We start from the raw sequence: 24,471 nt of genomic DNA on the forward strand, positions 1-24,471 counted from the left end.
AAACACAAACTGCCCTGCCTCGTTGAAATAAACAAAAGACTGCAAGTGGTGTTGAAATGCAAAGGAAATCAAGTTGATCTCTCACTGTGAAAAAGAAAGAACACTGTTTCTTTTTTGTTTCATTCGGTTTCACTATATTTTATTTGAAGAGACAGCAGGAGCAAGTGTTTTTCTATTTCTTTGGAGTTGTTGTTTTTTTTTTTTTTGCTACGAGGGAATTGTGTTAGTTTGTGGAGTTTCAAAACTTTAATAATAATAATAATAATAATAATAATAATAATAATAATAATAACAATAATAATAATTTTAGGTAAATATTCACAGTTAAATATTATCATATATTTAAAAAACACAAATTTCACACTCTGAACAAAGTCGAAAGCCATGTTTTCAAAATATATAACAATATATAACTGTGGACTTCTAATACCCAAGATTCTTACACTCAGCATAGATAGTGTTTTCCTCAAGTTAATAATAATAATAATATTGTAGCTCCCTGTACAGAGTGAATTTCATTCTATCGACGGGCAAGGTGTATAGGTATAGCTACTAAGGTTCCTCGCATACAAATATCTACCCCTACACCCCCCCCCCCCTCCAGGACCCCCACCACACCCGCGCCACGGAAACACTTGTGCCTGTTGGCAGAGAAGGCCCCTGGAAGAGTGCCAACAGAGCTATTTCGGAGGGCCGGTTCGCACGCTAGGTGGTGGCAGCCCGCCCTAGGCGAGCGACAGCCTATATAGAGGACTCCTGAAGCCAGGGACTCCTCAGAGCTACTAAATCTGTTGCCCTGCAAGGTGCTCAGTTGAGTAACTCTCCTCATCTCTTTTTCACCCCCTTTTCTCAAACCAACAAACCAAAGACAAGATGGGCGAACCATTCCCCAACATCCAGAGCGCCCACTCTCTGGTGGCCAAGCACGTCACCAAGGAGCGCTGGGATAAGCTCTCCGGCCACAAGACCGCCACCTCCGGCTTCACCCTCAGGCAGGCCATTGCTTGCGCCGTTGAGTTCGACAACCAGCACTGCGGTATCTACGCCGGTGACTGGGACTCCTACAAGGATTTCAAGGATGTCTTCGATCCCATCATCCAGGAATACCATGGCATCTCCCCCGATGCCGTCCACACCTCCGACATGGAAGTCGACAAGATCAAGGGCAACATCAACTCCGAAGTCCCCGTCCACTCCGTCAGGTGAGTATGGGGGAGTTTTAGACCACGGGTCCACACTAGCACACGAATCCTCAGCTCAGACAATGTGGCAGAACAATGAAACAGTGCGAATGCGAAAAAATATATCCGTTTCTACTTTTCAACACTACTGAAACTTATATAATATGGAAACCAACGTTCAGAAGCCATTAAAAGCCAACAATAGAAAAATAACATTAAACCAAAACATGAATAAACCACACTAACACCAAAATTTTATAAAATACTTAAAAAAATAGATTCATTCATATAAACAAACACTTCTACCACATTAATGAAAAGGAAAATACAATTATGATCCAATGATGTAGGTATATAACACTTCAAACAACGTAAATTTGCGTTCAGAAGACTTTAGTCTGTCGAGGCAGTTTCAAAACCAAGAGCAGAAAATGTCCTTCTTGACGTTTTGGGTGAAGTTCTACTTGGCATTTATCAATCCGAAGACAAAGACCTTTTTTATGATTTCTAAAAGTGCAAACAGATGTCTTAATTTTACTTGGCAATTATCAATCCGAAGACAAAGACTTTTTTTTTATCATTTCTAAAAGTGCAAACAGCGGTCTTAATTTTACTTGGCAATTATCAAACCGAAGGCAAAGACTTTTTTATCATTTCTTAAAGTGCAAACAGCGGTCTTAATTTTACTTGGCAATTATCAAATCTAAGGCAAAGAACGTTTTTATCATTTCTTAATCGAAGTGCAAACAACAGTTATAATTTTACTTAGCAATTAGCAATCCGAAGACAAAGACCTTTTTCTATCATTTCTAAATCGAAGTGCAAACAGCGGTCATAAGTTTGAAAGAATATAAAAGTTTTCTTCTATAACATTAATTTATAAGTGACCACTTATCGAGACGAAAAAATTTAACTACACAGTTAAATAAATTGCCGTAAAACATGGTAAAAATCATGGGATAAAGGTTGCCAGGCATTTACCGTTTTAAAAAGGATATATTGACGTAGAGTGATATTACGGTCACCATCCTGTAAAAGATGATAACAATGTAAGGTTAACTTACGGTCGCCTATATTTTACTGAAATACGGCTGAGAACAGAATATTTTTACGGAGAATCTCCAATTGAAATTATGTTTTTTATAAGTGTCAAACCTAGGATATTCAGTGCAAGATTGCTTATGGAACACGAAATTAAAACAGAGGCCTTCGAAAAGGCTCAGTTTTAATGAAAAAAAATAAAGATTACGATCCCAGTTAAATGAAACTTTTTTTTTTCAGCTGAAACTATTTCAAAAGTAAAACCTCAATTTAATAAACTCTTTGCTTCACACTTTATAATCTTTTAAAAAGTAATCATTTTATACTTCAGTATTTAACAGAACTGAACTTTGCAATCGCAAAACTGTATATCAATTGTAACATCAAACCTAGGATTAGTTCAAAACATCCAAAATTAATTTCTAAATCTAATTTCTAGTTCTTTTGCAAAGCTATCGAGTTAAATTTAAGAAAGCTAATCTAAAATATTATATTACCTAGACGTTGGAAAACATTTAATTCCCTCTTGGTCATCTGAAATCAGATAGCTACGTAACTCTAGCATTATCTAGCAGCGTTAACCATTCACTACTATTATTACTAGCCAAGCTACAACCCAAGTTGGAAAAGCAGGATGCTATAAGCCCAATGGCTCCAATAAGGAAATAGCCCTGTGGAGAAAGGAAATAAGGAAACATAGAATAGTGTGCTTGAGTGTACCCTCAAGCAAGAAATTTCTAACCTAAGACAGTGAAAGACCATAGTGCAATGGCTATGGCACTACCCAAGACTAGAGAACAATGCTTTAGGAGTGTCCTCTTTCCGGAAATAAAGAAAAACTTAAAAAAATACTCTTATCAGCAAGAGTGTGAATTATTTCAATGCGATTACTTGTAAAAATCGTCTTTATCATTTAATCGAAGTTTTTTGCACTTTACGTAATTTAGTCTACTTAGCAGATAGTACACCATTACATACTGTATATGTTACAATTTCCAGTTACACCAAATTTTTAATCTAATTAAATTTGCAAAGGATACAAAGATAGTCATTGTTAATTCCCAATTAACGTAATTCCCTTCACTTGGTTTATTCCAAAATACAGAAGATTAGCTGTGACCATAATCTCTGTTTCTATGGCGAATTATGAAATACAAAATTCTTGAGGCATTTAGTAAACTAGTTTCAAGACTGTCTCTCTCTCTCTCTCTCTCTCTCTCTCTCTCTCTCTCTCTCTCTCTCTCTCTCTCTCTCTCTCATTCAAGAATAAGTTAGACAAGATTATAAAAACTCTCTAAACGTTTAACTAATTTTGCTATACCCAAGAGCAAATGGAGTCTCCGCGGATGGAGTAAAAAGTCTTTGAGACTTCCAAAATCCTTGTAACTCTCTCTCTCTCTCTCTCTCTCTCTCTCTCTCTCTCTCTCTCTCTCTCTCTCTCTCTCTCTCTCTCTCTCTCTCTCAAAAACCTCTGAGACATCCAAAATCCTTGTAACTTTCTCTCTAAGAAGTCTTTGAGATATCCAAAATCCTTGCAACTTTCTCTCTCTCGCTCAGAATAAACACAAAATCGACATCGACCAAGTATCCTACCCCAAGCGTCTCACGCCCTTTTTATTCTCTCCCCCCTCCTGCAGGATCCGTGTCGGCCGCAGCATTGATGGCTTCGGTCTCTCCCCTGGCATCACCAAGGAACAGCGCGTCGGTGTTGAGAACCTCATGAAGAGCGCCTTCTCCAAGCTCAGCGGTGATCTCGCTGGCAACTACTACCCCCTGACTGGCATGGACGAGGCCGTCCGCCAGCAGCTCGTTGATGACCACTTCCTCTTCATGTCTGGTGATCGCAACCTTCAGGTGAGCAGGAGGAGGAGGAGAAGGGCTTGGGCTAGGTCTTCGTGGGGTACTTAATGTACTAGCAATCATCATCATTATCATTATCTCCTCTTACGCCTTTTGACGCAAAGGGCCTCGGTTTGATTTCGCCAGTCTTGAGCTTTTTAATTCAATACTTCTCCATTCATCGTCATCTACTTCGCGCTTCATACTCCTCAGCCATGTAGGACTGGGTCTTATTAAAGTAATATTAGAGGAGAAGGGCTAGGTCTTCTTGGGGTAATCATCATCATCAACATCATCTCCTCCAACGCCTATGGGCGCAAAGGGCCTCGATTAGATTTTGCCAGTCATCTCTATCTTGAGCTTTTAATGCAATACTTCTCCATTCATCATCATCTACTTCGCGCTTCATAGTCCTCAGCCATGTAGGCCTGCGTCTTATTAAAGTAATATTAAAGTAAAATTATTAGCAGTTCAGGACCAATTTCGTGTGGTACTAAATGTACAAGTAACATTAATTTCAGAAGAAAGAGTTGAAGAGACTTGAAACAACTCAATGTTTGGCTTAGAACGAAGAGCATCGAATGATACTGTAACGTGTTTTAATATTTTGCTGGCGATCTATATCTTCGTAGGTTTGAAGCACACATGGTACTGATGTATAATTAATATTAGAGTATTACGCCAGTAAATTAGAACCTTTCACTTTAAAAACACTCGAGAATTGATAGGAATCAGTATTTTTTTAAGAACATCGAATGCTACTGAGCGTATTTTACTAAAGCCTTTGATACCAAACAACAGATGAAATCAAGGTAAAATAGTAATAATAATAACGCAATTTTTACGGTTTACAGCGAAGAACATCAAATGATACTGGAACTTATTTTATTAAAGAATCTATTGTACTAAACAACAGATGAAATTAAGGTATAATAAACATCCACTAAAATATAAACATAATTTTTAAATTCGCTTACAAATACGAGAGATATTTTAAAGGCAAAACTACTGTAATTTATATACTGTATTCACCGAATTCACGAAAAAATTTTCAATATGAGCAAGATAACTTTCCGTTTGTGTTAATATTTTTTTCATATCATAACTCAGAGGACATAAAACATTAATTTACTATATAAGGTTACATCTTGATCTCAATTATGAAAAGTATAATTTAAAGGGAACTTGCGATAAAACTATAGAAAATCAAACAATCCTTGCGCTACCTGATTTTTTTTAAAGAAACAGAATAGTTCAATATCAGCAGTAGTGATCTCTTAAACTTTTAAGAAATCTAAAGTGATCACTTGAACTTATAAGAAATTTAGGTGACTATGCGATGAAGTTATACAAAATCAAACACAATCATTGCTGCTTGCATTACTTGAAGTCTGAAAGCAAGAAAACTGTTCAACATCAATAATACTAAATTGATCTCTCCGCTTGTTGTTTGTCTGTAGAGTGCTCTACCTTGAAAACATGAAACCGTTCGAAATTTGTATATATAACGTCAAACAATTGCATAATTCATCTCACAATATCAACCTAGATGCTATGAGTGACTACGTAACTTTTTTTTTTATACTTTTCATTTAATCATGTTTAATTTTGTAGTATTTTTCTATGGCGGAAAAAATCATTGACATATATTTTATACTTTGTAAATTTCAAGTAGGTTTTTGTTTTTTGCCGTCTCGAATTCCATTTTAATTAATTAGTATCGCACCTTTTTCTATGCTGACAAACTATGGCGTATTTTCCTGACTACTTTCATGTTGATAATTGTTCTTTTGCCATCTCTATACTCTTTATACACGATTAGGTTCACTATTTTTCTATGCTGACAAACCGTATCGTATTTTTCCCTAGATTTTTTTATTTCCTACTTCGTGTAGAATTTGGTCTTTTGTCATCTCTAAACTCCTTCTACACAATAAGTTTCACCCATGTAGATTTGGACATTTTACCGTCTCTTAACTCTTTCTACATAATTAGTCTCGCACTTTTTATGCTTATTCCATGTAGATTTTAGTCATTTATCATCTCTAAATTCCTTCTACAAAATTAATTTCGCACTTTTTTCTATTCTGGCAAACCGTGTCGTATTTTTTAGCTAATTTCATGTAGATTTTGGTCTTCTTTAAACTCCTTTCATATAATTAGCTTCGCACTTTTTACATGTTGACAAACCGTGTCGTATTCAAGGGGCTAATTTCATGTAGATTTTAGTCTTCTGCCGTCTCTGAACTCCTTTCATTTCATTAGTTTCGCACTTTTTCCATACTGACACGTGTGTCATATTCCCCCCACCTCTCTCTCTCTCTCTCTCTCTCTCTCTCTCTCTCTCTCTCTCTCTCTCTCTCGCCCTTATATCCGCTAACAGAGCGCCCTTTGTCTGGTTGCAGGTCGCAGGTATGGAGCGCGACTGGCCTGAAGGTCGCGGTATCTACCACAACGCTGAGAAGACCTTCTTGGTCTGGGTCAACGAGGAGGATCAGCTCAGGATCATCTCCATGCAGAAGGGCGGTGACGTCAGGGGCGTCTTCGAGCGCCTTGCCCGCGGCATCAAGGCTGTCGGCGACTCCGTCAAGGCTGAGTCCGGCAAGGAGTTCATGCTCGACCCCAAGTACGGTTATGTCCACTCCTGCCCTACCAACCTTGGCACCGGCATGAGGGCCTCAGTCCACGTTGACTTGCCCGGCTGGACCAAGGAAGGTCTTGAAGCCCTCAAGAAGAGATGTGAAGAGCTCAAGGTTCAGCCCCGTGGTACCCGCGGTGAATCTGGCGGTCAGACTGGTGAGTACTGGGAACATCATGTTTCTTTTTCTTTGATTGTGCCTTAGAGATAGAACTTTAGAAAATATAGATAATACTAGTTTGGAATTCAAAGACACCTGGAAAAGCTGATTCAGTCTTATCACTGTTAGGAAGACAGTTTAGATCCAACAGTTTGAAATCCAAAGACACCTGGTAAGGCAGATTCAGTCTCATCACTGTTAGGAAGACAGTCTAGATCAAACAGTTTGGAATTCACTGACACCAGGAAAACCAGATTCAGTCTCATCACTGTTAGGAAGACAGTCTAGATCCAACAGTTTGAAATCCAAAGACACCTGGTAAGGCAGATTCAGTCTTATCACTGTTAGGAACACAGTCTAGATCCAACACTTGGAAATTCAGACACCTAGGCAAAGTAGATTCAGTCTTATCACTGTTAGGAAGACAGTTTAGATACCAGAGTTTGAAATGCAAAGACATTAGACCGACACCCGCCATGGCAGTCCAGTCTCTGTTGGGAAGACAGAGTCCAGAGGGCCAGTGCTGATGTTCAGCTAATCAATTTTAGCCAGCCACCAATCAGCTCCAGATTGATAAATAAATAACATTGGGTCTAATCAAAGGATATCCATTCAAACGCTTTGAATGATCGAATCAAACTTCAACCAACTGCAGGATTGCTTTGTTTTTTTCTCTAAAACAATACACAGGATTGAGGCTAACACATCAGACAGGATCACACAGACTCATACACTAATCGTATCAAACGGGATCATTTCATACTAAACAGATTGTATGAAAGAAATCACTTTGTCAAAGGCTCTTGTATACTGATGAATACTAATAGAGAGATTTTGGATTTCATTATGCATCGCAGGATAAAATAGAATGAGAAACTGTAAGGACACAGAAGAAAGAAAAGAAATTTGTTTTACTTGTTGTGCCAACAGCCTGAACAGAAAAACTCCGAACGAGACAGTTAAAAAACAGTATTTATATTGTTTTATATAGGTATTCTAGTATCAAGTTAAACGAAAAAAATATATGTCAATCTACAATATTTGATAAATCCCAGTATTTATGCATAATTGCAGTTTCTATAAGTGCAATATCATATTTGAAAACCCCGTTCTTTAAATGACGATTTTACAGTATTTAATAAACTCTTTATTTGTCTATACGACGGTGTATAGTATTTGAAATAAGTTTCTAATACAGACAATATTAGCTTAATCCAACTATTGTACTCGATAATATTTCACAAGTCTTGTCATTTGCATTTTGACATACAAATTACTTCAGCATACTCGTAGTGGAAAATTTTATACAGATTTTCAAAACATTGTAAAATAATATTACGACATATTTTCTGTTTATCTACAGCAAAGTGGAAAAAAATATAGCAAAAAATAGCGTTTCCCCTTGTTTTGATACGAGTGAATTATATTCAATTAACAAATCATTTTTTTATATATACCTTATTCAGTCTTGCTATACATATTTTCATATTAAAATGAGCATACACGAACAACAAGCCATTGTACAACAAAGTAATAACAAAATTTCGCGTTTCTCAATAAATTTGCTAATCGAAAGATACCGGCGAACCACGTAGGCTATATCTCGAATGTCTATCTATTCATGAAATGGATATACAAAAAAAAAAATAATAATAACGATGTATTTTCAAAGTACAGTATACTGATAAATCTCAAAATTTGCTACCATTAACTTGTATAACGAAAAAAAATTGCAGACGAGACGAGTGCTTATTATAACGACACTACTGTATTTACAAAAAGTGACAAAATATACATTACATATAGGTATATTTTTTTTCTTTTAGCTAGGAAAGGTAGGTTATATTTTTAGAAAAAAAATAGTTGTCTGTTGTATTAGAGCAAAATTATGCATTACTTCTATGCTATTATTGTTTTCCTATTATCTTCTTTAGTTACTCTATTATTGCTGTTTTTAGCTTCCTTTTCTCGCTCTGAATAAGCCTATATTGTCTTATTTTGTCTGTTATTTTTGTCTGTATTGTGCATTCTCGTAACTCCACTATCTGTCTTCCGTTTTCTGACACCCGTTTTCTTTCTCTCTCCTGCAATTCCTCGTAGGTCACACTTACGATATCTCCAACAAGCATCGCCTGGGTTACTCCGAGGTTGAGCTCGTCCAGTGCATGATTGACGGTGTCAATACCCTGTACGCTGAGGACGTAGCCCTCCAGAAGAAGCACGGCATGTAAGAAGCAGTCGCCCATTCTGAGTTTTTTTTTAAGAAAACAAGAGAAGTTATATAAATTTATATTAGAGGAGAAACATATTATTTTTTCAACGCATCTTCCACCAAACCATTCAATGCGAAAAAAACTCCTTATTTTTATAGTAAAAAAGACCAGTAAATCGAGTGTTTGAACGTCAAGGAGGTTGGAGGAATTGGTTATTCTTCTTCGTCCCGAATTGCATGGGATGACCTAGTCACTCAAAATAATCCTCACTAAGCTAAACTTACGAAAAGGAGCCCTTTCGAGGGAGTCCTTCTCGTTGGTGTCTCTCAAAAAGGGCTTGTCCTCCGACGTTCAGGACTCTGCAACAGCCGTGCCATGAAGGAATAGGCCTAAACAGCACTTCCTACTGGCATCTTAGGCTCTTGCTAATAGCTGTCATCGCCAGATTATACTATTTTTGCTCTAGATAGATGAAAAGACATTATTGTTACCAAACAATAAACAATTAATTTAATAACAAAGAGTAGTTTTATTCGAGTTCCCTTTTTATTTTTAAAGTGTTTAAATCCCATGTCTAAATAACGTTCTATTATCAACTAAATAAACCCAATTGTATAAATTATGATAGCTCTAAAGAGGATGTTTCCTATACTGTATAATAATTCATGACGGATCTAAGTGAGCTTTTTAACTAAAGCTTAACGAAAGCTTATGTTTTTGCACTGGAAAAAAATATGAAAATTACCAAATACTGATTTCAGAAGCTATCAGTATATCCACAGCACACTGAAGAACTTATAAAATTATAAAGCCTCTTAATTATATATCTATTGGATTAGAAAACTTTGAGGAAATAAAACCTTTAGTGAAGAAGGATAAAAGAAAATCAAACCCTAGACCCAGTAGTGGGTTATCATACGAGTTTTCAACAGAGATTTGTGTTATAGAATAGTTTCAAAGTTGCTACTAAAAGCTCTCTCTCTCTCTCTCTCTCTCTCTCTCTCTCTCTCTCTCTCTCTCTCTCTCTCTCAATATGAATTTTACACATATAGGCCTAACCAAAATACAAAATTTTCTCAGTGGAAGAACAAGACAAATATCCAAATTCAATATATTACTTTGCATGTTTTTCTAATGCATGTTTGTACCTGAAATAAGTTTAGAACGATGTAAATCTTTAGCATTTATTTATTTACAATAGTAAAACAATTGAACATCGACTAGCCAGTTGCATGATATTTCTTTTAAATCAGACGATATTACATTGGTTACTTTGACTTTTACCCAATAAAAAAATTAATATTCTTTACATCTTTAATTTAAAATTGTTAAACAAACATTAGTTACAAGATATTTACTATTACAAGAAATTTAACTGTTCTTTTACCGATGTTTCAAAACAATACTGACAAAGCATTGGGATATATTCAATTAATTTGAAATTGTTAAATAAACATTAGTTACAAGATATTTACTATTACAAGAAATTTAACTGTTCTTTTACCTATGTTTCAAAACAATACTGACAAAGCATTGGGATTTATTCAATGAAAATAAAATACTTTTTTAACAGAAGCTTTACTGAATGGCATAGCCAAACTTGGTCTCTGACAGAATCCAAATAGTTCCAGTTATTACGGGTTCTAAATTCCAAGTTGCATTTTTAATAACATCTTTGCCTGCGCTCAGAACTATGCACGCAAAGCTTTGAAATTTCGCTTTTAAAAAAAGTAGGCATCTCTCTCTCTATCTCTCTCTCTCTCTCTCTCTCTCTCTCTCTCTCTCTCTCTCTCTCTCTCTCTCCTTTTTCATATATTGTTCGTGCGTAAAGAAATAGGAAATACTTATTTGATCAAACATACGAAAAAAAAGAGTAGAAGGTACACAAAACACACACACATTTATATATATATATATATATATATATATATATATATATATATATATATATATATATATATATATAAATTATATATATATATATAAACAGATAGATAATGTTTGTGTGTGTGTATTTGTTGCCCTTCAGTTCAATATCCAGTTAAGACCAGAAATAACTGTTGAAACTTTGCTCTGCAATCGCTATCAGTCTCTCTCTCTCTCTCTCTCTCTCTCTCTCTCTCTCTCTCTCTCTCTCTCTCTCTCACTACCGAGCAATGACTCATATCAACCACTGTCTAGTGTTATGTAATCAGCCACTACTGTACACTAGACAAACTCAAGTCGATGCTGAGTTTGGGATTTCGATGTTGATGTACAAAGGATGATGAGATTGTTTTGTTTACTTTGATGTATCAGAAAGTTGCAATGATTATTTGATTGACCTAGAGTTGTGACTGTGTGATGAGATAATAATAAGTATAGAGATAGAGAGTTTAATGATATATCTGTATATATAGCCTACAATAATATATATATATATATATATATATATATATATATATATATATATATATATATATATATATATATATACACACACACAATTTTATGACTAATAATTAAATGATAATGTAAATAAAGTTAATTCTCCCCTAAAAATATCTTTGGCACAAAAATAAATGGCTAAATAGCAACTCCAACCGGCATGTTTGAGTTGCCAAGTGATGTGTTTCAAGGTAAAGAGCACCAACTTTAACCCTCCAAAATCCCCCTTCGCCCCCCCCCCCAAACTTCCAATCATCCATGGTTCTCTCTCTCTCTCCACATGAGAGAAAACTTTCATGGCTCTCTCTCTCTCTCTCTCTCTCTCTCTCTCTCTCTCTCTCTCTCTCTCTCTCTCTCTCTCTCTCTCTCATTAGTTCTTCCTGATATTTCAGAACTAATATCCAAATCACATTGGCAAATTTATGAGAGAGAGAGAAGAGAGAGAGAGAGAGAGAGAGAGAGAGAGAGAGAGAGAGAGAGAGAGAGAGAGACTTACAGAAATGACAGGATATTCAAGTTACTGCGCACACACATTACAACAGTTGGAGAGTATTTTGTCCCAGAGATTAAAGTTTCATTTGAAATTCAATAAACTTTCGAGACTGAAAGAGTGAATGGACACAATCAGTATCACATGACCCTGAAAGATAACGAATGAATCAGGTGAGTTCGTGTGTAGATATGTTAGCACCGAAAAAAACAAAAAACAATATAACTGATAAGATGAACAGAAGACTTTTTTTTTATAAGTTCTACTTACAGATGCCAGATATAGAACAGTTTTCTGTGATTTAATGATGTATATACAATATATATTGTAAAACATATAATGTTATTTGACTTAATGGTGTGTTTACAGTATTATAATGTGAAAATTGTAAATATATATTTTTTTCATAAAAATGAAAAAAAAATATAATCCGTTTCCACGTACGATCTGAAAAACGGGACAGAAAAGAGGGAGTGAGAGTGCTTGAATATAATTATCCAACCTCCTCCGTTCCTCCTCCCTTACTTCCCTCGCTCTCCTCCTCCTCCCCCTCGTCCTCCACCCTCTCCTCCTTCAGGTCCCCGTCCGGCCATCCCCGCACCCAACAGCCACCGAGTCCCGTGCCCTATCCCACGGCCGCCTCGAGCCGGCCGGCTTCCCTTCGCCCGGCGAGCGCGTTCCATCCACCGTCAGAGCAACTCCAGCAGCAGCCGCGGAAAGGTGTCGCTCTCTTTTGGTTCTTCGTCAGCAGAAAGTTCCAAAACCTCTTTTCTCAAAGCCCTCTCTTTCTCTTCCTGCTCTCCATAACATAAATTGATTTCTTTTCTCCCGAAGTCACCCGTAAAACACCTAAAACTTTAAAACCATGGGCGAACCTTTCCCAAACATTAAGAGCAAACACTCCTTGGTGGCTAAATACGTCACCAAGGACCTGTGGGATAAGCTCAGCGGCATCAAGACCGCCACTTCTGGGTTTACCCTTGGTAAGGCCATCGCCTGCGCCGTCGATTTCGACAACCAGCACTGCGGGATCTACGCCGGCGACTGGGATTCCTACAAGGACTTCAAGGATGTCTTCGATCCCATCATCCAGGACTACCATGGCATCGCTTCCGATTCCAAACACACCTCCGACATGGACGTCGGGAAACTCAAGGGCAACATCAACCCTGAGTGCCCCGTGCATTCCGTCAGGTAAGGATTGCCCTTTGGAGGCGCCCCTAATAAGGAGATTGGTGTAAAGAACACATTGGAGGTTTGCCAGTGTGAAAGTGAAAAAAAAATATCTAAAGTGGTTTTGATTATTTGAGTTTGAATGATTTTGAAATGTTTGTCTAGTGAAAAAGATTAAAATTGAATTAAATGTCATATATAATTTGTGAATATTCTGTGACTATATCAAACTGTCAAAATGTCTGATTAAATACTTGGCACAGCCAGAATTAAAATCAAATTACGTATCTTAAATAATAGTCATATATAATTTGTGAATATTCTGTGACTATCAAACTGTCAAAATGTCTGATTAAATACTTGGCACAGCCAGAATTAAAATCAAATTACGTATCTTAAATAATAGTCATATATAATTTGTGAATATTCTGCGACTATCAAACTGTCAAAATGCCTGATTAAATACTTGGCACAGCCAGAATTATAATCAAATTACGTATCTGTCATTTCTAAGGTATTCAAATACCATGAAAATCACTCCTTAATGTAGAATGTGTTATGCTGGTAGCGTTGATGTAAAGCCGGCAAAAGGGGGCGGGCACCAAACCCCCCCCCCCCCAAGGCTTTAGCCGGCGCCATCAAGCTAACGTATGAGAAGCCGGCTCTTTTTTTATTTTTCTTTTCTTTCACAAGAAATTATATTAAATGGCGAAATTAAGATTCAATTAATTGAAATCATTAAATTAGTTAAATATTACAGCGATAAATAAATGAATTAGCAATAATTTCAACATACAGGTTCATAAATTTGACAAACATACATTATTAATTTTTGTCTTTCACAGGAAATGATATTAAATGGCGAAATTAAGTTTCAATTAACTGAAATCATTAAATTAGTTAAATATTACAGCGATAAATAAATGTATTAGCAATCATTTCAACATACATTTATGATCTCTACAGGTTCATAAATTTGACAAACATTATTTATTTGCAAATGTATATACACATTCTTTTTCAATTTAAAAATTAATTTTCTCTAAATTGAAGAATGTTGAGATCGGAGTGAACTTAAGAGTAATAACTTCGACGCAATATAGCAACAGTGTTTGCGTTCAATAGCTTAGAACACCCCCCCCCCTCAACATTCTACTTTTATTACATTCACACGACATTCAAGAGTTTATTTAGGTCAACCTCTTTCGCCAATCGGAAATTGAGTTTTAATTTGTTCGCATATATCAATTATAGTTAAAAGAAATCGTTAGCAACGCTGTTTTGAACTTCGATTAAACAGAAGTCTATTTTTCTTACAAATTCCAAGATTTTGAGTTTAGTAGATATTAATTCAAAGATTATTTTATTCTTTTATTATTTGTATTAAAATTATTACTATAGTGAGGATTTAGCACTTTATTATTTTCTAATATTCGAATTAGCATTTTGTTTTATTCTAGCAATATTTTTATTCGAAATATTACTGTCGACTTAGGATTTTATTTGCTAGTAATATCTGTATTCGAATTATTACTGCCGATTCAGCATTTTTCTTATCGTAATAAAAATTTCTTTGAATTATTACTACCTTTGAATTATTACTACCGATTCAACGTTTTAATTCTAATATTTCTATTAGAATTATTTCTGCCCTTTAAAATTTTTACTTTATTCTAATATTTATATTCGAAATACTACAGCCGATTCAGCATGTTTAACCTTTAGTTTAATTCTCTGGGAATATCCACTGTAGTTAAATATACCCTTGGAAGCTACTGAAGGAATATCCACTGTAGTTAAATATACCCTTGGAAGCTACTGAAGGAATATCCACTGTAGTTAAATATACCCTTGGAAGCTACTGAAGGAATATCCACTGTAGTTAAATATACCCTTGGAAGCTACTGAAGGAATATCCACTGTAGTTAAATATACCCTTGGAAGCTACTGAAGGAATATCCACTGTAGTTAAATATACCCTAGGAAGCTACTGAAGGAACATTCCATCAGGACGTCATGGCTTTAGCCAAAAAATAACGTTTTCTTCCCCGAATACAGGATTCGTGTAGGTCGCAACATCGACGGCTTCGGTCTATCCCCCGGTATCACCCGTGACCAGCGCCTGGGTGTTGAGAACCTCATGAAACATGCATTCCAAAAACTGACTGGCGATTTGGCCGGCAATTACTACCCTCTTGTGGGCATGGAGGAATCTGTCCGCCAGCAGCTCGTCGATGATCATTTCCTATTCATGTCAGGAGATCCTAACCTCCAGGTGAGAATACGAAAAAGCAGGCTTTTGCACATATGCCTATGTGTACTTATTTCTTTTTTTATATGAATATTTATAATTTTTATGCTGTACAGCTGTATAATTCTGATTGTTCATCCTCAGTCTATTTATAATTAACGGTTTTAAGCATGGTATTAATTATATTAAACACTTTTAAGCATAATATTCATTATAAGACAACACAAACATAGTATTCATTATAATAAACACTTCTAAACATAGTATTTACTATAATAAACACTTCTAAACATAGTATTCATTATAATAAACACTTCTAAACATAGTATTCATTATAATAAACACTTAGGCCTAGTATTCAGACTAGTGTGATTCCCTTTATTTTCCTAATAGGTTGCCGGAATGGAACGCGAATGGCCCGAGGGACGCGGCATCTACCACAACAAGGAAAAGACCTTCCTCGTGTGGGTCAACGAGGAGGACCAGCTCAGGATCATCTCCATGCAGAAGGGAGGAGACGTCAAGGCCGTGTTCGAGCGTCTCGCCAGAGGCATCCAAGCTGTCGGTGACTCAGTCAAGTCCGAGAGCGGGAAAGAATTCGCCTTTGACGAGAAATACGGCTTCATCCACTCCTGCCCAACCAACCTTGGCACCGGCATGAGGGCGTCCGTGCACGTGGACCTGCCCGGCTGGACCAAGGAAGGTTTGGACGCCCTGAAGAAGAGGTGCGAGGAACTCAAGGTGCAGCCCCGTGGTACCCGAGGTGAATCTGGCGGTCAGACTGGTAAGTGTTGAATCACTAAGGGCTTAACCTTGGTCAAAGTAATTAATTTTAATCTTTAAGAGATTTTTGACACTTTAGCATAATTTTCATACCATTTTACAGTTATACCAGTGTTTAAAGGTGAAACTGATGAGCTTTTAGAGATTTATGACACTTTAGCATAATTTCCATACCATAATATAGTTTTCCCAGTGTTTAAAGAAGGTGAAACTGATGAGCTGGTATTGTACTATAGATCCTAGAGAGAGTATGGGGTCACCTGTTCAAAAAATGTAAAATTGAACTTTTAGGTCCTGTAGAGAGTAGGGTTCCCCTACGTGATAGAACTAAGTAAGTAGCCATTAAAGTAAAGAAGTAAAGTCAAAACCAATTATAGGAAATCAAGCAGCCCTTAAAATGGGTAAAAGAAAAACCAATATACAAATGCGATACTAACTCGGCCTAATCTTCTCCTTGCAGGTGTCACATACGACATCTCCAACAAGCACCGACTAGGCTACTCCGAGGTGGAGCTCGTGCAGTGCATGATCGACGGCGTCAATGCCCTGCACGAGGAGGACATCAAGCTCCAGAAGAAGCACGGCCTGTAAATTAATCCTTAGAAAGTCCTGCTTTATGGCCAAAGAACAGGTCGCTCAAAGGAGGCCTCTCACTTTAAATGCCGTGATTTTTTTTTTTAAAGTGATATTGGGACTAATTTTATTTCCAAATATTGGAAAATCATTCCAACCTGTGTATAGGTACTCTCTCTCTTCTTTGTGATTATTCATGATAAATTGCGGCATGTGTAAGATAGCATTGAAACCTACAAGAACAATAACAGTGTGATTTTAACTTTTTTTTTTCTTTGAATCAACTGTTGGTATCTTGAGTAATAAATATATTTACATAATTATAGTTTCATTTAGCAATGACATTACAGTGTTTTTTGTGATTGAAGTTACAATTGCAACAGTACATAGAATTAATGTTACAGATGGTACATCAAAATTAATCAATTGTGTAATACAAATAAGAGAATAATTGAGTGATAATCTTTGGAAATTTGGAACTTTTCGAGAACAAAATCAAAATGGCCAAATATATATAATTTAGAAAAGGGATGTCTTGAAACTAAATTTCGGAGAAAATAATTGAATAGCCACATATATGATTTAGAAAAAGAAAGTAACCACATATAAATATAAGTAGAAATATTAAAAGCAAAACAATAATTGAATGGTAAAAAAGATAAAATTGTGCTAAAATTGAATGTTACAAAATTATAAAAACTGAAATAGCAAAAGAAGATATAAAGTAATCTGTAACCAAAACATAATAAGAAAATTATGAAATTGGAGAGTTGAAAAAGTCCCATCTATTTAATGAAATGAAACCAAGAAAGGTAAGTTTTAATTTATAGAATGGCGTATCTAATCTAGTGGTCAGGCCTAAAGCCATTCAACTTCCGTTTCCCCTGGACATACGACCAAATTTATTAAGCCTAGTCAAGCATTTCTTGAAACTGACCTTTTGCTTAAAATTATATTTTAACGATATATACAGATCACTGTAAATTCTATTACAGACTAATTCCCAGACGAGGAAAAATTAAGTGTCAATTTAAATAATTTTTTTCACAAACATTGGCAGCTATCAAGTGATTAATTAATATTGTTGCTTTCATTCAAGTACCTCTGAGTACAGATCAAAATAGGCCTATGCTTTTGATAGTTCAGCAGTTAATTGTGTACCTGGCTGGTAGTTGATTGTTTTAGGCTATATTTTATAATGCACAACAGATAGTTGACTAAAATGTAGGCCTATTCTGTTGCAATGTTTATCATAAACCCAAAATTAAAAAAACGGATTGCTAGTACATTAACCGATTGGAAAGTTAATACTCAAATAAAATACACATTTAATTTAGATCCAGAATCGATTGGAAAGTTAATACTCAAATAAAATACACATTTAATTTAGATCCAGAATCGATTGGAAAGTTAATACTCAAATAAAATACACATTTAATTTAGACCCAGAATCGATTGGAAAGTTAATACACATTTAATTTAGACCCAGAATCGATTGGAAAGTTGATACTCAAATAAAATACACATTTAACTTAGACCCAGAATCGATTGGAAAGTTAATACACATTTAATTTAGACCCAGAATCGATTGGAAAGTTAATATTCAAATAAAATACACATTTAACTTAGACCCAGAATCGATTGGAAAGTTAATACACATTTAATTTAGACCCAGAATCGATTGGAAAGTTAATATTCAAATAAAATACACATTTAATTTAGACCCAGAATCGATTGGAAAGTTAATGCTCAAATAAAATACACATTTAATTTAGACCCAGAATCGATTGGAAAGTTAATACTCAAATAAAATACACATTTAATTTAGACCCAGAATCGATTGGAAAGTTAATACTCAAATAAAATACACATTTAATTTAGACCCAGAATCGATTGGAAAGTTAATACACATTTAATTTAGACCCAGAATCGATTGGAGAGTTAATACTCAAATAAAATACACATTTAATTTAGACCCAGAATCGATTGGAAAGTTAATACTCAAATAAAATACACATTTAATTCAGATCCAGAATCGATTGGAAAGTTAATACTCAAATAAAATACACATTTAATTTAGATCCAGATGAGTTAGACTAGTTCTTGTCTTAGATAAACAAAATTAGTCAAGGGCAGTTAGACCCAACCATACTAAAGAGAGAGAAAAAAAACTGAATCCATTGCAACTCATAAATCAGTTAAGATATATTCAATTATGGAGAATTTATACAAAGGTCAATATTAATAAATGCATTTGAGGGACACATTGTGGACCTTTATATACTTCGTTGAGTTTTCATGTCATTGGAAAATATTTTTAATAATCATGCATTAAATTAGACGAAATTCAGTCTAATAAAGTTTCCATCGTTGTTAACAGTAAATGTTATTAATAAAATAAATGTGCAACTTTCCGTAATAATTCACATTTTAGAAGCTTATTTGATTTTACCCAAAAAGAAATTCCACTAAAGTAAAATAAAAAATGATTTTAATAAGATGAACAGGAAATTTCTGTAGAGATAGTATTTTTCCCTTTTGGAGCCCTTGGGCTTATAGCATCCTGCTTTTCCAACTAGGGTTGTAGCTTAGCTAATAATAATAATAATATTAATAATAATAATAATAATAATAAAAACCTCATCATACTTGTGAGCTATGGAGAAGGTGTTTGGGGGGAGGAATCTATAGGTCTACGTGATGAGTCATCAGCAACCATTGGCTGGCCCTCCCTGGTCCAAGCTTGTTGAGAAGAGGGCTTTGCGCTATGTATACATTATCAGCCTCGAGGGAATTATCCTACAAGGACATTATCAGTGTCCCTTACTTATTCATGAGCGGCCTTTAAACTTTAAAAACATAGGAGAATTGATAGGCCTACTATATCTTAGAAAAATAATAAATTAAAAATGTAATTTTATCATATTATAATAGATGTTATAATGTATATACAAAATTGAAAAATATAATTTGTTAAGGAATATTTCTTTATAAAAGAAATTAAAAATGTATGTTAAGAAAATGTAATTGTATTTTCATAATAAAAGATAAAAAAAAAAACTATCTAAGAGTGAGGAAAATTGAAAGTATTGAGAAACAAGCGTCAAACGTCTAAACGAAGTGTCGATTATACATGAAATAAAACATCGTAAAAATATAGGATAAACTTTCCTTAACTATTAACACTCAAAATGGCTTCTGCGTTGATATAAGACAGCAACTTGCCCACAAAACTTGCCGAGAATCCGGTTTATCCCTAGAGCCACTACGATATGAAAGAGCAATAGACGCATATGAAAAGGAAGCATTTATACCTACTACTGTTTTCGGTATTTAAAATCTCGTGGAACTTCGTAAAGGCAGATACACAACCCTTCTTAATGGTGATATCACGTTTTCAAGGATCTTTATAGCGTTTTGGAATGTGGTATCTCTCTCTCTCTCTCTCTCTCTCTCTCTCTCTCTCTCTCTCTCTCTCTCTCCTCTCTCTCTCTCTCTCTCTCTCAGCTGTCTGAAACATCTAACACCCCCTTCCCCTTTCAACGTCTATTTGTTTATTCCACTAATATTATATATATATATATATATATATATATATATATATATATATATATATATATATATATATATATATATAGATAGATAGATAGATAGATAGATAAACAGTATATATCACGGGTAGCTTATTTATATTACTGCAGACATCCAACTGTGTGGTCTAAATTGAAACCCACTCTGGTTTAGTAAACCAAAAACCCAAAAATCTAGGGTTGGATCAGTGGGCACCATGGCAGAGAGGTACAGTACTCGGTCAAAGATTTATAGGCTCAAGCCTGATCCCTTTCAATCACTCTCAAGTCCACGAAAAGTAAGTTGGTAACAGTATTTGCTGAGGTCATTAAAAAAAAAAAAAAAGCACATGTCAGAATTAACAAGGAGTTAAAGTGGGTCAGAGACATGGCTGTTCTATGTCTGTAAAGTTGAAACCTATAACGTACTGGAAATGTCGATGCCTGGTGATACAGTACTGACTTGGGATGGGTAACTAAAGGTTCAGTCTGCAGAGATGAATAGATATGTATGGGTTCACAGAAAACGGCGGGGTTCACAGAAAACGGTGGAAAGCCTAAAAGGATAGATCAGAACGTTCAAAGATGGTCTGGACATGCGGAGAGAAGGGAGCATTGACAAAGGTTCAGTCTGCCGAGATGAACAATAAATAGATATGTATGGATTCACAGAAAACGGCGGGGTTCACAGAAAACGGCGGAAAGCCTAAATGGATAGATTAGAACGTTCAGAGATGGTCTGGTCATGCAGAGAGAAGGGAGCATTGACAAAGGTTCAGTCTGCCGAGATGAACAATAAATAGATATGTATGGATTCACAGAAAACGGCGGGGTTCACAGAAAACGGCGGAAAGCCTAAATGGATAGATTAGAACGTTCAGAGATGGTCTGGTCATGCAGAGAGAAGGGAGCATTGACAAAGGTTCAGTCTGCCGAGATGAACAATAAATAGATATGTATGGATTCACAGAAAACGGCGGGGTTCACAGAAAACGGCGGAAAGCCTAAATGGATAGATTAGAACGTTCAGAGATGGTCTGGTCATGCAGAGAGAAGGGAGCATTGACAAAGGTTCAGTCTGCCGAGATGAACAATAAATAGATATGTATGGATTCACAGAAAACGGCGGGGTTCACAGAAAACGGCGGAAAGCCTAAATGGATAGATTAGAACGTTCAGAGATGGTCTGGTCATGCAGAGAGAAGGGAGCATTGACAAAGGTTCAGTCTGCCGAGATGAACAATAAATAGATATGTATGGGTTACCAGAAAACGGCGGAAAGCCTAAAAGGATAGATTAGAACGTTCAGAGATGGTCTGGTCATGCGGAGAGAAGAGAGTCCGGTTCAGTCTGCCCAGATGAAAAATAGATATGTATGGGTTCACAGAAAACGGCGGAAAGCCTAAAAGGATAGATTAGAACATTCAGAGATGGTCTGGTCATGCGGAGGGAAGAGAGTCCGGTTCAGTCTGCCGAGATGAAAAATAGATATGTATGGGTTCAGAGAAAACGGCGGAAAGCCTAAAAGGATAGATTAGAACGTTCAGACATGGTCTGGTCATGCGGAGAGAAGAGAGTCCGGTTCAGTCTGCCCAGATGAAAAATAGATATGTATGGGTTCACAGAAAACGGCGGAAAGCCTAAAAGGATAGATTAGAACGTTCAGAGATGGTCTGGTCATGCGGAGAGAAGGGAGCACGGATGTTTGAAAGACAGAGCACTGATATCCAAGAGGCGGGTGAGTATATGTAAGAAAGAGATGCTCAATGCAAGTGCGTTTAGAGGGATTAAATGAGCTGCTGATAAACAACAATAAATAGATATGTAAGGGTTCACAGAAAACGGTGGAAAGCCTAAAAGGATAGATTAGAACGTTCAGAGATGGTCTGGTCCTGCGGAGAGAAGGGAGCACGGATGTTTGAAAGACAGAGCACTGACATCCAAGAGGCCGGTGAGTATATGTAAGGAAGAGATGCTCAATGCAAGTGCGTTTAAAGGGATTAAACGAAATGCTGATGAACATTTTGTGTGGAGGGTTGTGGAATACTATGCAAAACAAAGATGTATTGAACATTAATATGGTTGCTCGAATATTCAAAGTAGCAGAATTGTAGTCTTTCTGTATCGGATCAGGTGGGGGGTGAGAGAAGTTTGTCACACAACAGGTGAAGCAAGAAAGGTCCGGAGTTATTCCAAAAGATCAGAAAGATATTTACATTATCCAAGAAAACCAAGATTGCAAATATATGAATGAACTGTTGATACAACCATTCTCTATGGAGGTGAAGTGTTATTATTATCATTATTATTACTAAGGTACAACCCTAGTTAGAAAAGCAAGATGTTATATGCCTCAGAGCTTCAACGGGGAAAAATAACCCAGTGAGGAAAGGGTATACTGAAATAAATAAACTACATGAGAAGTATTGAATAATTAATATAAAATGTTCTAAGGACAGAACAAACGTTAAAGTAGATATGTCATACATTTATGAAGAGAAACATATGTCAGCCTGTTAAATGATCTATAAAATGTTATGTATGGACTCACAGAAGGGATGAAAAAGCTAAAACGATAGATCAGAGCGTTCTGGAATGGTCTGGCCATGTGGGAAAAAAGGAGTACGAGAAGTTTAGAAGAACGGGCATTGGTATCAGACAGGCGGGAGTAAAAACGAATTATTGTTCAGTTCCCCAATTCAAAATCGTTGTATTTTTTTCCACGCTGCAGTGGGTGGCCCAAGAAAGCATTACACACCCCGTTTTTACATATTTTGGAATTAATATATTGGCCCTTATGACCTTCCCCAACTTGTGTGTGTGTGTGTGTTAGAGAGAGAGAGAGAGAGAGAGAGAGAGAGAGAGAGAGAGAGAGAGGGGGTATATTTATCCATAAAGATACAGCAGACAGATACAGTCAGACAGAAAAGGTAAAAAAAAAAAAAAATAAATAGGTAATGGATCTCGGTACAGTACTTTAAAAAATGTGTACTACATAAAAAGCATGTTGATATACAGACAGCCGTACCTTACACCACTTAAAGTGGATAAGCAAGTGTATAGGTGTATTTCTCTCTCTCTCTCTCTCTCTCTCTCTCTCTCTCTCTCTCTCTCTCTCTCTCTCTCTCTCTCTCTCTCTCTCCATTGCCATACGACTGGCCTTCATTCACGTTTTATTTTTGTAGTTTTGTTTCTATTCCTTAGTGGTTTTCGTTAGCGTTCTACTTCTCTCTACCATGTTTATTATTTTTTTCTTTGCTGGAATACTAGAATAGTTAATAACTTTATAGTTATGCACATGCGTTGGTTACATAAAAAAAATTTTGAACACGACAAGTACTAGTACTATTAATAATAGGCCTACGAAGTTATGAGCGAGTCAGCACACATTTCCTATTATTATCATTATGATTATTATCATTATTATTATTATTATTATTATTAACTAAGCTACAGCCCTAGTTGGAGAAGCAGGATGCTATAACCCCAAGGACTCCAACAGGGAAAAGTGGCCCAGTGAGAAAAGGAAATAAGGAAACATAAAATAGTGTGCCTGAGTGTACCCTCAAGCAAGAGAACTCTAACCCAAGACAGTGACAGGCCATGGTACAGAGGCTGTGGCACTACCCAATACTATAGAACAATGGTTTGATTTGGAAGCGTCTCTTCAAGAAGGAATTAGCCTAACAGGTTCTCTTATGTTAAAAGGTAATTTATAGTAAAATGATAATAGAATTACTAGATATACTATTAGTTATATAACCCACATTTGTTAAGAAAACAAGAATAAATTATATAACAGCGAATACACTTTGAAACTACTGAACAAACGATTTAATTACAAATACTAACTAGAGGGGCACTCATAGAGCACAGACCTCCGCCGCTGCAGCTTATTTCCCGACCTTGACCTTTGACCTTAACATGAATAAATTGGCGTGGATTTTCATACACTCATATATGAACAAAGTTTGGAGTCTCTATGACAACGATGTCCAAACTTATGGCTGATTACCTGAAATGGACATTTTGCTTGACCGTGACCTTGACCTTTGACATTGACATTCCAAAATTCAATAATTTCCAGCTTTTCACATAACAGTTAATCCCAGCAAGTTTCATTATTCTACGAT

The 24,471-nt window shown here is 36.0% G+C and overlaps 3 protein-coding genes across 3 annotated transcripts in view; 2 read left to right on the top strand and 1 right to left on the bottom strand.

Annotated features, from left to right (window-relative positions):
- The window catches only part of LOC137655638 (arginine kinase Met e 2), a 98,303-nt gene that overhangs the window by 64,368 nt on the left and 9,464 nt on the right, over nt 1-24,471 (bottom strand). The window lies entirely within an intron of this gene.
- LOC137655636 (arginine kinase-like) lies at nt 769-9,119 on the top strand. The gene is made up of 4 exons (XM_068389561.1): nt 769-1,202; nt 3,860-4,076; nt 6,467-6,857; nt 8,960-9,119. Exons 1-4 carry the CDS (start codon nt 874-876, stop codon nt 9,088-9,090), a joined length of 1,068 nt encoding a protein of 355 aa, XP_068245662.1. The 5' UTR covers nt 769-873; the 3' UTR covers nt 9,091-9,119.
- Nucleotides 12,666-17,089, top strand: LOC137655637 (arginine kinase-like). The gene is made up of 4 exons (XM_068389562.1): nt 12,666-13,183; nt 15,221-15,437; nt 15,807-16,197; nt 16,657-17,089. The coding sequence occupies exons 1-4, from the start codon at nt 12,855-12,857 to the stop codon at nt 16,785-16,787; spliced, it is 1,068 nt and encodes a 355-aa protein (XP_068245663.1). The 5' UTR covers nt 12,666-12,854; the 3' UTR covers nt 16,788-17,089.

The sequence above is a fragment of the Palaemon carinicauda genome, chromosome 16 (assembly GCF_036898095.1).
Source record: "Palaemon carinicauda isolate YSFRI2023 chromosome 16, ASM3689809v2, whole genome shotgun sequence".
In the NCBI taxonomy this organism is placed as follows: Eukaryota; Metazoa; Arthropoda; class Malacostraca; order Decapoda; family Palaemonidae; genus Palaemon; species Palaemon carinicauda.